General features: G+C 39.1%; 1 protein-coding gene across 6 annotated transcripts in view; it reads right to left on the reverse strand.

Annotated features, from left to right (window-relative positions):
- Positions 1–538: 538 nt before the first annotated feature.
- grb10b (growth factor receptor-bound protein 10b) overlaps positions 539–15928 on the reverse strand; it is a 69540-nt gene continuing 54150 nt past the window's right edge. For 3 of the 6 annotated variants that reach the window (XM_065957835.1, XM_065957834.1, XM_020656957.3), the window contains 12 exons: positions 14993–15149; positions 10365–10480; positions 9753–9827; positions 7715–7852; positions 7384–7494; positions 7020–7118; positions 6715–6792; positions 6420–6536; positions 5981–6053; positions 5782–5869; positions 5538–5631; positions 539–5340 (listed from right to left, as the gene is read on the reverse strand). In XM_065957835.1, the coding sequence (XP_065813907.1) occupies positions 5194–5340; positions 5538–5631; positions 5782–5869; positions 5981–6053; positions 6420–6536; positions 6715–6792; positions 7020–7118; positions 7384–7494; positions 7715–7852; positions 9753–9827; positions 10365–10480; positions 14993–15149 (1293 nt within the window). In that variant the 3' untranslated portion in view covers positions 539–5193. The remainder of the gene's footprint in view (positions 5341–5537; positions 5632–5781; positions 5870–5980; positions 6054–6419; positions 6537–6714; positions 6793–7019; positions 7119–7383; positions 7495–7714; positions 7853–9752; positions 9828–10364; positions 10481–14992; positions 15150–15928) is intronic. The other 3 variants (XM_065957836.1, XM_065957838.1, XM_065957837.1) reach the window with 3 other exon arrangements.

The following is a 15928-nucleotide window of genomic DNA, read 5'->3' on the forward strand; positions in this document are numbered from 1 at the left end:
GTACAACCATACAAAGCTTCAGACATGTTAATCTTCCCCTCACACTTAAGGAAACCTTAAGTCTTGTAACTTCATTATATTTGCATGACTTTTAATCCAAAAGATGTGACAGGCTGAGATGGTGTCAAAAGATCAGCTTCAAGTAAGCATGCATCGATGCTGTATTCTTACTATGTGACACTATATTAACATGATTTTCTTTACTTTACATTTTACTTAATAAGGCTATTCTTCTTTTAATCATTGATTCAAAATGTGTCATTTTTAAATTGTCTCTTATGGTAGTTTATTTTTCAAATAGTCATTTCACTCTATGAGCTCTTGAATTTGTTGTAATATTCTACCATCTAGTGGAAAAACAGAGGACTGCTTTCCATACTATTCATTACACATTTACCTTCATAAATTCAGTATAAATAATATATAGGACCTGTTGCACATGAAGAACAAAACAATGCACACAATGGATTCTATAGTATTACACACATACGCGCGCACACATACACACAAACACACACAGTATTAAGACAAACACAGCTTAGGTTTTTATATCAATGTATTAATGTTTTTTTCTAATTACAATAAACAGAATATATCAGTCCCTTATTTGTACAAAAATACCTGAAAAGGTTACAATTAAGATTTATAAGCCATTCAACTATTTACAGATGAAGCAAAGCACATTTTGAATACAGGAGCTCTCTCTTACAAAAAAGAGAAAAGTTACCGTTTTCTTTTTTTTGCATTCCCTGAAATACATAATAGTTTATATTCTTTTATATATAGATATATTTTTTTAATTTACTCATTTGTACAGCCACGGTATCTTGCATTGTGACAATTAAACGAAAATGCACAAGAGTCAAGATGATACACATTTATCCATGTTTGCAGGATAGGGCCAAACTTATTGTTCAGAAAACATAAGCATTGAACTACCTTTTGCCAGACTCATTAGGAGTGTCACTTTCTGAATTTTACACATGGAAAATTAAGTTTTTTGAGTTCGAACAATTGCTCCTGGACAGTAGCTTTCTGCCATTCGATCTGCATGTTGTGTCTGCTTTGTGCAGACGATGAGGAGTCATCACAGGCAGCATCTATTGTGACACTTGAATTTTTCAGTGTGGGAGGAGATTGGAATCAACTGATCACATACATTTTTGAAATGTGGTTTAAAATGAGCTCAGGTAGGCAAACCAGTTAGAAAACCTTCTCATAAGCAGGTAAACTAAAACTCTATGGTGTTAACTGGACTCTTTGAACACAACTGGATCTACTCAGTTTGCTGCAAGGATATCATTAAAGTCAACTAACAGATTGTTGGAACATGGAAAAAAAGATCCCAAGTTAATGCAGCTAAAATATTCACGAGTCACCTGCACACAAGTCATAGAGATCTGATAATCCAGTAGTTTTTAACATACTCCCAGTTGACCCTGAGCAACCATAGTTACATTCATTTCTGCTAGTTTGAAATCATATCTACATTTTGATTGTTGTTTCTTTTTTAACAGTTGAAACTAACGTCTGCCTTTTGAATATCAGAACCAAGAGCTGGCACGCTCGACTCAAAAACTCCTCAAAGGCAATCGGTGCTAACTCAAAGAGAACACTACAAGCAAAACATGCTAGCACTCGTGATGAAGTATTCCATTGTTGATGATAAAGGTAGACGGCAGATGAATGAAACGAAGACCAAGAGTGAAAGACCGTCGTCTGACACAGAATATTTGTTTCCTTTAGCTGCTGTTAATCTTAATCATTAAAATAGAATACTTAAGAGTGCTGCGATTATTTGCCTTTTCTTTTTTAAACCTTTAAATCCTGGCCCTTCACTTGCTGACACCAGCTTTCTTTCACATTATTCAGAAATAATGTGATACTGTGAGGATGACTTTGGAGTGGGTAAACTATTAAAACTTAGAAAACAGAGAGCATTGACCATACAGTGACTTATCATTAGCTTAAATCAACTTTCAGCACCTAGAAAATAATTTGTGTTATTATTAACCAGATTCAACATAATGACTTACAAAGACAGAATCCCTGCATATTAAACTGCATTAAAGACTTCACATCCCTGTCCATTGCAGTTTGAAGGGTTATGAGGGCTGGGGTGTTAATATGCATGTCCTCAATTTTATCTTATTTTAGTGTCTAAGAGGTTTTTGATTACAAATGAATACTTTAGTGTAAAGGGCTTATATCTACTTCTACATTTCTAAAAGTGTGTCTTCTCAAGGCAGTGCGTTAAAACAGTGAATTTTGAGAATGTTGAGGCCAACTCAGTTTCTAAAAGCTTTTTTTCCCCCTTTACTTTGACTGGAATCTATTTATTACTATTTTAAGTGATCATTTATTAGGGATGAGAAAACTTGTGGGTTGGACTTCTTATTTAATTTTCCCCAATGAATCTTGAAAAAACAACCCGTTGATTGCTTTGGGAAACTTTGTTTTCAATTTGACAACATTCCCCTTGTCATCGATTGGAATGACAATTTTCACACCCGTGACACTTTGTAACACGTTTTGATGACGACAAGAATAGTTTTCAGATGAAACTCACAACGGGAAACAAAACTCATCGAAGATGTCATGACAGTAATAATCATTATAATAATCAATCACACTGGTCAATCCATGACAAAAGAAAACAGTATAGAACAGCGCTGAGAAAAAAAATACATCTAAAAAGTTCAAGTAATCAGACACATCCCGATAAATAAATAAATTTTGCTGCAACAATACTTAAAAAAAAAGAAAAGATTGAGTCATTGAATGCATCTCAGATAAATAAAGGTGACCACTATGCACAGAAAGTCAATACGGTGCTGCTATTCTGCATCTCAGATGTTCAGAAAACCTTAAGACAACCTGAAGGGACATAAATCATGACTGTGGATGTTTCATTTACGGTAAATACAAATCTGTCAGTCTGCTGGGTGCTCAACCAGCCAGATCCACCATCACTGCTTTGATTAAATCAAATGTTGAAGTGGGGCTTTTTCTTTAGAAATGATGGGAATATCAGTGGGAAAAATAGGAGATAAGTTGTTAGTCGTGAGAATTTCATGGGAAGGTGATTGTGAACAGTTGACGTTAAGTGACAGGTGTGTTTTTTTGATGAAAAATATAATACCATTCTAAAACTACTTTTGGCATTCAACCTAATGTATGTTGTTCACCCAGAATTTTGCTGGTAATTTTTTACCCATTCTTCCAGACATGATCAAGAGGTGCTACAAAGTATCCTTATCTATTTAAAAAGCTATTTGATACAGGCTCCGTTCACTGTTGCTAATTTTAGGAGTTCCATCAAAGACCTGGCCAAAAAACACAAAGTGAGATCCATTCTGTTTAGTCTGACCTTGGCTGGCAAACAAGGAAAACAATCGATCTGTACTGAAATAGCACTGTGTGAGACACAAGGTAGGTGTATCCTCTGCCCTCACACTAATCCATTTAGACTTTATGTCTTAAGTTTCCAGTCTGGTGCTCTCATTTAAAGTTAATAAAGTTGATCTTCATATGAAAGGTTTTCCTGGAGCAGTGTGACCTTTTGGTGTTCTCATTCATGCTAATTTCAGGAATGTGGGTTAAAACTACCAACATGGGCCCTGTCGTGCTTTTGCAGCCTGAAGTCTGAGATCTTAAAATTCCAGTTTTAAGTTGCTGCTGCCCCCCCCCCCCCCCCCCCCTGCTGAGTTAATTTAACTTCCTCCTCACTTAACAGCATCTAACTTTAACGAGACAATGGACCTGCAGTCACACAGAGTTGGCATGCAGGAGGCAGTACACAAGTACTCGCAGGTAATAAAAGGCAGCATTATATGGAATGTAAAGCATAATATTTACTACCATTGTGGAGTCCGTGCACTAAACCATGCTCCTATCCACATTTACTTTATGTCTGACAGCATAACCACTTCTGGAAGCAAATTGGGGAACTTTACTAGAAATATGAAAAGTGTGAAAGAGAGTCCAGAAGCAGGAGACATTTAGTTTCAATTGATTTACTGCAAATAAAAAAAACATCTTTAGAAAAATATTAGTGGTTATCCTTCCCTGTGCTGTGGTGAGGAGGATCCATTTAAAGACTGTTACTCTCTTTTTTCCTACTTTACTTTTCAGAACGCGTTTCTTTCTGCCTTTGCTTGAGCTGAACTACCGGTACTTGTGATTTCACCCTGATAACACCATGGTTTGAATTATGTGTATTCATTTTGTGGAGGCTGCATTTAAAAGACTCTAAAGAACTAGAGCATGCGATAAAATAACAAGCACAGCATGACCTTGTCGTAGCTTATGTGAATAATGGAGGGTTGCAAGTTTCCTGAATGCATGAAAAAAAAAAAAAAAAAGGAGACATATCAAAGAAGAGCCTGTGTGATCAGAGATGAGTAAATAGAACTCTATGAGAGTTGGAAATGCAGATTTTAGACAGTCTATATTCTTAAAAATACTTTGTATCGATAGTTCCAGATTTTTGACAACTTTCGATCCAGACAGCAACACTCTTTCTGGTGCCTCCAAATCCCATCCAAGTTGAATTTGAACATGTCCTTGCATGCCTGTGACACTAGAGGGTGCTGACACCATCTCAGAGTTCATTGATGCGACGACTTCGAAGTCATACACCGTCAAAGGCCGCTCCAAGTTCAGTGAGTGCAAAACTTAAGAGACAATCAACTCTCCGCCTACAGTTTCATCTCTCCGTGTGATGAAGCTTGATAAGACTAAATGTTTGTTTCTCAGAGAGCAGAGTGGTCCACACAAAGCTTGTCCTGCTGATTGTCCAGTTTAAGGGAAGTAAAGTCGAAAAAAACCTCGAGGGTCACTGTGTCCGAGCTTATTGATGACTGTGGGTAGCAAGATTGTGGAACATTATGCAACTTTTTTTTTTTTTTGACACAAACGGCAGTGTTCGTTTCCTTAATCTGAGGAACCTTGTGAGCGAGTTGTGCATCCGACTCTTCAAACGTCCATGCAAAACTAAAAGGAATCCAACAAGTCAGCAGTCTCCGGCGGACTCTCAACAATAAAATAAAAAACAACGACAACAAAAGAAACATCAGTCATTCACCAGCTTCTTATAAAGATAAAAACAAAACGAGATTCTTTTTGTTTTGCTTGTTTTAGGCAGAGTCAGGTCAAGTGATAGGACTTATGGGGACCGATGATCGCATGATGTCATAAGGCCACGACGGTGCACGGGTGTTTGAGTTTACAAGGCAACACTCCTCTGTTGAGCTGGTAGAACTCCACCAGCTGGATCAGGTCGGTGAATTTGGTGGCGCCGTCGTCAAGGCTGAAGAAGACTTGGCCGTCCTCTTCACACTGTCGAGAGACAAAAGGGTCCGGGCAGGAGTGAGCAGCACCAGAGGGACAGAGATAAAGAGATGGTTTTAAAGTTTAGGTTTGTGAGTAACAAGTCGCTTTTCAATCCCAAGAAACATGTAACTGCAACATTTGATTTCATAAAAGACAACTATTTGTTAACACAAGAAAATAAAAGATAATCAAGAAAGACATACCGGTAGTATCTGGAAATGTTTGATTTTCTGGTGATGGCACAGCGTGAGCACAAACGCCTTGGGGTTACTCTGACTGACTCTCAGCAGAAACAACCTTTGGAAACAAGAGAAAAGAAAGATTACGGAGTGAGAAACAAATCTAAAATATTCACATATTCATGCATGACTTTGGGTTTAATTTTAATACACAGCAAACAGAAAAAAACTGCATGTTTTAAATGTGTTTAAGCTCCAGCTCCCTTACCCGTCTACTTGTCCCTGCTGGTGGATGATGCGATGGGATTCTTCTCTGGTTATCCTGCCATGGAACCACAACTGAGCCATGTGGATAACTGCAGAGAAAAGACAAAGAATAGCTATAAAATATAAACAATTTGAGAGTTGCTTATATTATTTAAGTGACTTTTTTTTTTTTTTTTTTAGAAAAGAAGTCAACTACATACATGTACCTGAGTTTAATGAGGAGTGGTGCAGCGGACTGTGGGAGCCTAGTACGTTCATTCGTTGACTCCTCTTCTGAGAGAGAGGCCACAAACAGACAGAAAAATCGGGGATTAGTTCATGTTCAGTTCTACATTACAGTTCAGCATTGGTATCTCTATTCACTGTTAACGGTGGTTCAGCTTTATGTCCTAAACTGCTCTGTGTGCTCTGCATAGTTCACAGCTCAGTCTGATCTGGAACACATATTGGCAGCTTCCCTATACACATCCCACCTTTTGTCAGATAAAAATAACACAAAAAAACTAAAATTTCAACTGGAGGAAGATTTGCTGAATAAATATATGATCTATAGAAATAGTGCCATATGTAGTCAGCCTGTGAGGTCGGCTCTGAGTATTATTGACAGAGATAAATAGAAAATGTGAGGCTGTGTCTTACCCTCCACGCGTGCCCCTCCTCCATGGCAGCGCTCTGAGCTTCTACAGGGTTGTCAATCACTCTGCCTATCCTGCCTGAGAAATCCATCGCCACAAGGGAGTTCTCTGATACACTACGCTAGGGGGAGACAGAGACACATGACACATGAGACAAGGCAGCAGCTCTGTCCAGATGAATGCAAACACAATTCAATACATATTAACCGTACATTGTTACTGTATATCTAAACAATTCATGCAAAGCACAGGTTAGAATGAGCACTTTTTTTAGACTTTAACTAAAGAGGTTAACTTACCACAGGTGCTGAGAAGTGTGAGAGTAAGTTTTTTCTTTGTTGAGGAATCTTATAATTCTGGTACAATAAAATCCCATACTGCAAAGAAAAAGAAACACAAAGGTCAACCATCTCGTACAACAGAGTTTAAACAAAGCCATTGTTAATGATCTAATTTGAAAAGAAGTCTATTAGCAACATTTTTAACACAAGTTTCAGAATCAGTTTTGAGCCCATCTTACTGTCTGATCTAGGCTTGGAAGCTCTACAGTTTAGTAAAAAAAAAAACCCCGATGTATCTAAAATGAAGATATTCATGGTGTTACCTTAAAGAGTCTGAAGGCTGTCATCCAACACGTCCTGCCCTGTTCATCCTCTGCACACAGAATCCTCAGCTCCTTCATCTCCCCTCGACCTTTATTAGGCTGTTAAACAGACAGATAATCACCATCAGCTCAACCTGCTCCAATAGCATCACCATAATCACTGGTGGTTATTATGACTGAGTTGAAATGCATACAGGAACAAATTCATTACTCATCTATGACATTTAAAAACTAACAAAAGAGCGATAGGTGAGGTGAAGAAATGTTTAAACATTCATACTTGAAGTGATAACACAGAGCCTGCATGCGCACCTCCCCCAGATTGGGATCATAATTCTTCCTACTCGTGTCATCTGGGCCTCACCTTGATACAGAACTCGTAGTCTGTGGGGGCACTGTGCTGCTTTCTGCCTGTGATCACGGTGAAGATGTTGCTGTCTTCAAGGTCTGCTAGTAACTGTAGATGTCTGGGCTCCTGCAGACAGAAATAATTAATGAGTCAGCACATCACAGGGAGGCACAGCCTGGAGATATACTGACACATGCATGAAAAGGAAGATTCTTTTGACGGTAATTATGTTTAATCTGGAATATTTACTGTGTTATTACTGTTACATTTTATAGCACTATGCATAGAAAATGACACTAATATAAACCCTTTCCCCTTGAAGATGAAGAGGCTCCGCTGCCGTTACCTTTGAGGTTCCTTTTGTAGAGCAGTAGAGTCCTGAGCGCCGCAGGAACATGTAAACCTTCTTCCATGACTTCCTGCCCACCTCCTTCACATACAGATGTCCCTGAATCTCTGGGCAGCTGCTGGTCGCCAAGAAGTTCTGAAAGGCGGTAAAAGAAAAGACAAAACAGGGGGATCAGCACATGCAAGTTTGGATAATCCGCTCTACAGTATCCTCCAAAAGGACCATCGGCATCAGGTGAGCAACGCCAGATCACATCGGAGGCCAGTTAAGCTCTGTGTCAGCGTCACAGCCCAATACAAAGGGCTGCAGCAGAAACCATCTGTAGAAACATCGCAGAGCAGGAGGCGATTTGATTTTGTCAAGAGGGCAGTGTCATGTGGGATTCTTGCATCAGTGAGTGACATCAAGACTGACAGCTTATGGAAGAGATAAGGGACAGCTTGACTTCCAGCACACAGGAGGAAGGGACCAAAAGACGGTAGGCATTGTGCGAGCGTCTACAGTACAGTAGACTTCAGTATATTCATAATGTATGCATACTTTGAGCATGGCCTGTAATGAATTTAAAAAAAATATATATATATATTTTCTATTCTGAACTTGCCTATTTTTAGATTTATAATTGGGCTTAGTTTTTTTATTTTAATTATAAAGGACATCGGATAGAGTTCAAAATTGGGAAGAGAGTCGCAGGTCGGACTTGAGCCCTGACCACCTGCTTAGAGGATACAGCCTCCATACATACAGGGAGCACGACCTAACCACGAGGCCATCTATGCCCCTATAATGCCATCTTTAGCGTGTCTGTTTGTGCTACTTGCTGGGTACTATGGATACAAATGAGTGCTTTAACTAACTGTCAATAGGAGAGGAAAACTACGTGAGGTTGTATGATTTCATGTGATGTCATAGGCCTGCCAAGACAAATACAATACATAAATTGAATAAACATGCAGTACATTCCTACTGAGAAGCCTTAAAGCCTCAGTTGTCATGAATGTTTCTGATCTATTTTGAGTTTGTGGTTTCCATGTTTCACAAAAAAGATCGCACCATGAAGTGGCAGGTTGAGCTAATGGGTCTGATTTGGAATTTGTGGCTTGCGGCTGGGAGGTAAACTGTTCCAGAGGACTCTTCAACATTTAAAGCACATGCTTCCTAGTGTTTTGGAAACAAAGTACAGTGGGCCTCACGCATGAGCTTTCTCTGACATCTGCAGAGTCACGCTCACGAGCAGCAATCATGCAAAAAGCTTTCTTTTTTTTCTTTTTTCTTTTTTTAAGGCACTCCAGCTTGCTGATTTGGGCTGACAGAAGTATCTTGCACAATGGCAAATAATGTAGAAACACCTGGTTGAGCTTAAGTCAGAAAAGCGTCTCGGTGTTGACAGAACTGCCGACAAAGATGTTGTGTTAAGAGTAAATCAAACACTGGGGATTCCAGACACATCCCCTTTCATATATCGATTCCTTTATATGGAGCAGAACAGAGCAGAACATCTACATGATGAGCGGAAGAGTTAAAAGCTTTCTGTTGGTGCAGCGCATGAAGGGAATGATTCCAGCGGTGGCTCTGCCTCTGACAGCTCCACTACTTGATGCAGGGCAGAGAAAAGCCTCCATTAAGACCAAAGCTCTGCAAAATCCCAAGACTTTTCTTTCCTCTGCACGTCTTTTGTGAAATGGGTGTGCAATAGCATGACACAGGTGTGCAAATTTGTACTACGCAAACACCCGCTAGGAGAGTGAGGGACTGCATGTTCTATTTCTGACTGGCTAATTCCATCCGTCGCGAGTGTCGGGCCTGCGGTGCGTGTGCCGAGACAGTCATGTGTCAACAGGGGATCAACAGTAGTTATTACTGCCGGCTCTGACGAGACACACTGTCTCAGGGTCAGAGGTGAGCTATGTCAGCTTGATTGTACACTATGTGGCGGCTGCTGACTCCGAGGTAAACTGAGCTGTGTGCGTGTCGGGAAGAGGAGAGAATCCGAGACACACAGAGAGGAACGTGTGTGTGTGTGTGTTGTATGTACCTGAAGGAGCTGAGATGGTGGAATAGTACGACTGGTTTCCTGGCACCATGCGACCATCTGCTCCGGGAAAAACGTCTGGTATAAAAAAGAGGCAGACAGGCAGAAAATATCATCAACTGAGAGGAATTTATGAATAAGCGACTTCATGTAAAACGCATCAGGAGTCATCTGTCACAGTATTTTACAGGAACATGTGAAAAAAAAAGAAGCAGAAACTAAAAACATTAGAAACATGGCCGGATTGCTCACCTTAAAGTGGTAAAATCATTACAGTTGCCACTTATTAAGTTTTTAAGATCTATTTTTTCCTTTTTCTTTGTACTGTTTATTTATTGTTTTATTGCTTTTCTTTACTAACCAGGTGAGAAGCCATTCAATATTTTGTTTTCCCTTGTTAAGATAACAATGAAGTCTTTTCATATATTAATACTGGCATATCCTAAACCATTTATTCAAACTCATCTTAAGGAGGAGGTTTTACATGATAAAAAATGCAGAACAAAATCAACGCAAGCTGTCGCCACAGGTGCATTTTTTTAAAATTTTTAAATTGTGACATATTTCAATGAGAAGACGCCAGGAGTGACATGTTATGTTAAGAAAAGCAATTACCAGAGGGTTTCTGAAGAATTCATATTTGGCATAGTTCTTCCTGAAGAGGAATCTGCTGTCGCTGTTCATAGAGGCCTGGACCTGAACCACCAGCTCGTGGTCTTCTAGACAGCGCTCTGAAGGGACGAAATGTGGAATGAGGAATAAAAACAACGTTAGTACAGTTTGGTCATATAAGTAGAAAAACACATTGATATAACATCTTCTGTCATATATATAAACCCCCGCCTGAACATCAAAGACCACACACTCAATATTCCAAAGGATTTTTCAGCTATCAGGATTTAATAAACTACATTTTCATTTTTATTGGACCTGTTTAGTGGTCAAAGGGATTCTCAGCAAGACTGAAGCGTTCCTTTTTAAGTTGAAAACCAAATACTCTGTGATCTCCTTGTGTTGGTCAGAGGTCCTGCTGATTGAAATTCTGCCATTGTGATGCTGAAAGCGCTCATGACTCAGTCAATTCCAACAGCATTACAACTTCTCTCTGTCATGCCTTTAATGAAAGACTTCCTTCCCCCCCAGCGGATTTAATTAAAATGTTGTAACTTGTTGAACCTCTGCCATAAAACTGGGATGTCTTTTTTTGAACTTCAGAGAGACTTTATCTCACATCATTATCACATTTCATGTTTCCCTCTCTTCTTCCTTTATTCTGCCCTCTCTCGGGTCTCTCCAGCGGCGTCACGATTCGTCTTTTTTTCCCTTTTTGTCGCCTGTCTCATGACTCACTCTTGTTCGTGACAGTGACTCACCCTGGAAACACTACCTCGCTGTCCCACAGATGTTAACCTTTATGGGGTGACAAGTAGAGGTTGGAGTCACTTATCTCAAAGGGCCAATTTAGTCCATTCAGCAGCGTAAAAGAGTGGGCAGTGATAGACGGGAATAGGCCGCTCTTTTCAAATGAAACATTGCTGGATTCACTCCTAAACTATTCCTGTCCACCGCTAAACCACATGAAAAATTACAGCACATGCATGTGCAAGGCAGACGTACAGAGAGCGCACTTAAACTTGTAAGTATCCAATTATTTTCAAAGAATTGACATGCACATATTTCAGGGCTAAGCCAACATACAGTAAACACACAACTTGACAAAAAAAGTTGTACTCAATGGGGAAGACATTGAAAGACAACAACAATCACAGATCTTGAGATTTGTTCATACAGAGAAAACCTTTGCCAACAGTGAAATGGAAAAATATGCATTTAAACATCAAACCACTACAGACTATACCAATGACAATGTCTGTTTTGTTATATTATTCTGCTTTATTTTGTGTTAAAACAGCTTAAATGATCTCAACCTCTCAGTTTAGTAAAAAAAAAAAACATCATTAAATATCTTTATGATGTTTTTTATAGTTCAACACTAATTGCTGATTGCTAGCTATGAATAATTTTTCACTCTGCTAAGCACTGTTTGCTTTCGTCACATGAAAGTATATTTTATTGCTGTGTAGGCTTCTTATTGGAGAAAAAGAAACAGTTGATTTTATTTTAAAAGGCCAAGTAATTATGGAATCAAATCGTTTCATCAACCGCTGCATTTGACAATTCCTGATACAGTACCAGATTGTTTAGCTGCATAAAATGTCGTTCAGAGCTTTAAAAAAAAAAAAGACAAAATAATTAGTAAATATTCTTAACTACTGCAATGAATATGTCATACATACTGTATACAGTGCAAACATATAAAGAGAGATAGTGAATGCTACTAAATGGAATTTGACCAGAAATGTATTCAAATAGAATATGTTTCAACCTTTTGAACAGCAGCTAACACATTTTAGGAAGTTTCTAATATTTAGTGAGAGTCAAAACTCCAGATGAGCAGACAGACACACACAGTGTCAGACAGGTCCTGGTTCTGCAGTGACACATGCACCACCCTTCAATTTGAACATTGAGCATGCTGATGACATTTACGGCAGCTCCTGAACATAAAATATGATCAGTACTTCTTTCAGAGTTTTTAAAATGGAAGCATACAGGTGAGTCAGAAGAGAAGGCAGGTTATAATAGAACAGAGTGAAGGCGAGCCAACGATGATGTCATCTACAAGAAGCGGGGACAAACTGTGTTTGGCAGCATTGTGTTGGCAGCTCTGATGAGAAGTGTAATCAGATCACGAGGGATGATGAAATATTAGGTTAGAACTTAGGGAGGGGTACTTTAAATAGCACAATATATCTTATAACCGTTTCCTCACATGACAGCATGGCAGACTGTGTGGTTTGTAGACTAAATTTGGCAAAACATAAATATATACTGAAACAAGATTTCAGAATAAAAGAAAAGTGAAATTAAGTGTTTTAACATGTTTTTTTTTTCACCCTGCCTCTTTCGACAGCATGTTTCACTTCCAGGCTTTAGAGCTTTATATAAAACTACACCCCCCTTCTCTCCCACATCTGTTAAACTATACAGACACGAGTGCAGAGCACAGGCTCAACTTGTCTCCATAAGTGCTTTATAATCACCCTTTCCTCAGGGGGAGGTTGGGTTTTTTAACATTCAGCTGGCCACGGCTCTTCGAACTTACTGTTATACTGCCAAGTGTAACACAGAATCAGCAAAACACATACACTTCTTTATACAGCGTTCAATTAAACCCTAGAATATATCATCTCTTTGAGTGTTGTTTTAAACTTTGATACATTTCTTGGGAAACTTCACATTCAGTGTTGTGAGCGATCTGGATTATTACTATTTCTTTTATAAATGTGCTACTAACCTTCCCTCGACTTTCTTATATACCTCAATACATGTAAACTCCTTTCTCTATGGATGCTGTATGACAAGCTAACTGCTAACTGCTTATCACCAGCCAAGTCAAAGGCAACACTGTACAACCTTATCTGCAGCGAGGAACTCATCACAAAAACGGTTTGCATTATGTTATGACTGATCCTGTCCGGTAGAAGCGACAGACGACAAAAAGTCACTGTATATCTTATGGTCCAATCGATGACACCGTGTCACTCTACTCACAGTGAAACTTAGCCAGAGAAAATGAAAGCATAGACTCTTTGAGTCTGTAAGCACTAAATCACTTTGTGGGAATCCAACAAGTTATTAAAAATGACAAGATATAGAACGAGCCGATCTTCTAGCAGATGGTCTTGTTCTAAAGAGGCATCAGTAAATTGAAAGTGTTTTATTATCACTGAAAAATACTCATAGTATTGAGTTCTTTACTTCCTATACTATACTGTACTTAAATGTCTGTCTGTTGTAGCAAGGGCTCTACTGTCATGAAAAGCAGGCTTTGATAATTATCACCTAAACCTCTCTGCGGTGTCATCGATGTGATAACATCACAGTGTTCTTCAGTTACAGCTTATCATCTCCTAATCTAGAACCTTTAATTATGACCTTTACCCTACTTTTTACTTATTATCTGCAGGTTCTCACTCGAAGCACTTCTTTTTATCCCCTACTGGTGACATTTGAAAGAAACAAAACATCATAATATCAATTTCTTCAAGACAGTTGCTCTGAAAAACTCACTCAGGACGCAGAATACTCTTGAGTAGAACTGTCGTGGATATTTGTTTATACCCAGTATGATCTGTTTTAAAGCGGCCTGCTGACCTTACATGAGCCGGTCCGCGTTAAAAATAGCAGCCAAGGATGTCAGAAATCATATGATCCTCTCTGTTGCTATCATTATCCTCCGCATGAACCAGAAACTTTTCTCCCGATCTCTAACACTAAATTAAGTTACTCTGTAATGAGGGCTTCGGGGCTGTAACATTTATCAATAATTGCCTTTGCTCATTGAAGAGTGGGGACCAAAGAGAGATTCTGCTGGTTTCTTAAGAGGTCTGACAGTTTATTTAAGTTTTAACAATGGCCCACCAACAGGACAGTCAACACTTCAATCATGTATCCAAACACACATGTAATTAGCTCCAGATTTGGGCAAATTCGACATAATTTATCATCTGGCCTTCAGTACAACTCAGGAATCTTGTTATTGAGTTAGAAAATCATCAGCCCCGTCACAGCTAAAGAAGGTCTGACCTCATGTGTTGTCCATGCACTGTCTATTTCCGTCACTTTCTGCTTGCACACATGCTAATCAGCAAGTGTTGTCCAATAACAAGAAGCTAAATGTCTGCCTCAGGTTTTCATGAGATAACATACCCCTACATTGTCTGCATAATTTCTGCACAGCTACAGTAGGTTTCTGACACAGTAACATACCCCTACATTGTCTGCATAATTTCTGCACAGCTACAGTAGGTTTCTGACACAGTAACATACCCCTACATTGTGTGCATAATTTCTGCACAGCTACAGTAGGTTTCTGACACAGTGACTGTGTTGTACATGATTAGATCACTGGATGTTGCAGCCATGTGCGTGCATATGTTGTATAGCATGCACTCATGCTTGAATACATGCCTGCGTGAGAATTTTTTGCCTGAACTGTCTGTCTGCCCCAATATGTGTGCACGCATGCATACATGTGAAAGCACCTGTGTCAGTGATTGTGTCGCATCTCTCGGCCCACCCCGACATCCAAGAGTTTGTGTGTGAGAAAGTGTGTTCATGTGTGCATTTTTTTTGTGAACTTGAACAACAATTCTGGCCTGCAAGGCGCTGCCCCTTACCTAGCCCAAGCAGCGTGTGGTGTTCAACAAGCGCCCAACTGTTGTCGTCTACACAATGGCTTTTATAAACCAGGAGCTGGCACAGGTCTCTGGCGGTCATGTCGGCTGGGATCTCCACGACTTTACACATGCCGTCTTCACTGCAGATCTTCACAATCTATGAAGAGAAAAAATACACGAGGAAATATTATATCATAGAGATTATATTGAGGTAGTTTAAAAAAAAAAAAAAGAAAGAACACCATCTGTGAAATTAATGAATCAAACAAACAGTTGGAATGGAATCATTTTTAGATGTCTTATTTTAGAAGAATCAGCCTATTAGGTGGGTGAAGATGGCAATTTCCTTCAGACACTACCTTAGCATTTAACATACAGACACTATACCATACACTGGCCTGTAATTACAGCACACAATAGAAAAGAACAGGCACTCAAGTCTATGTGGCAATTGCGGTTTCAGAAATCACAGACGAGCATTTCTTATAGCGTATATTGTTGGTGTAATATAGACACAAATATACTGTTGAGTAAAAACAAGCGCCTGCTCCTGTGAACATACAGCAGGACTGCTTACAGCAAACAGGTTTATACTTTAAGTGTAGCTAAGGGGGAAGTAAGCGTGGTGTTTCCAATTATAGCTTATCATGAAAATGTATACAATGCATGTTTGCTAAGATGAGACATGAGGAGTAAATATGCTTTAAGCGTTTGTTGTTATAAGATGAAATTGAAAATGGGTCAGTCAAAATACAATGGACACGTTGTTATAAAGAATGTTGAATTATACTTTCTGTCATTTGTGTCTATATATACAATAGTTTCAACTAAGCCAGGTATACTCACACACATATTTTAGCAAATTCAGAATAAACTGTACTTACATTATTAATGTCACTTCTCTATAGCAACAGTGCATTAGGCTTTGTGTGGGTT

This window comes from Labrus bergylta, chromosome 8, assembly GCF_963930695.1.
Source record: "Labrus bergylta chromosome 8, fLabBer1.1, whole genome shotgun sequence".
Lineage (NCBI taxonomy): Eukaryota > Metazoa > Chordata > Actinopteri > Labriformes > Labridae > Labrus > Labrus bergylta.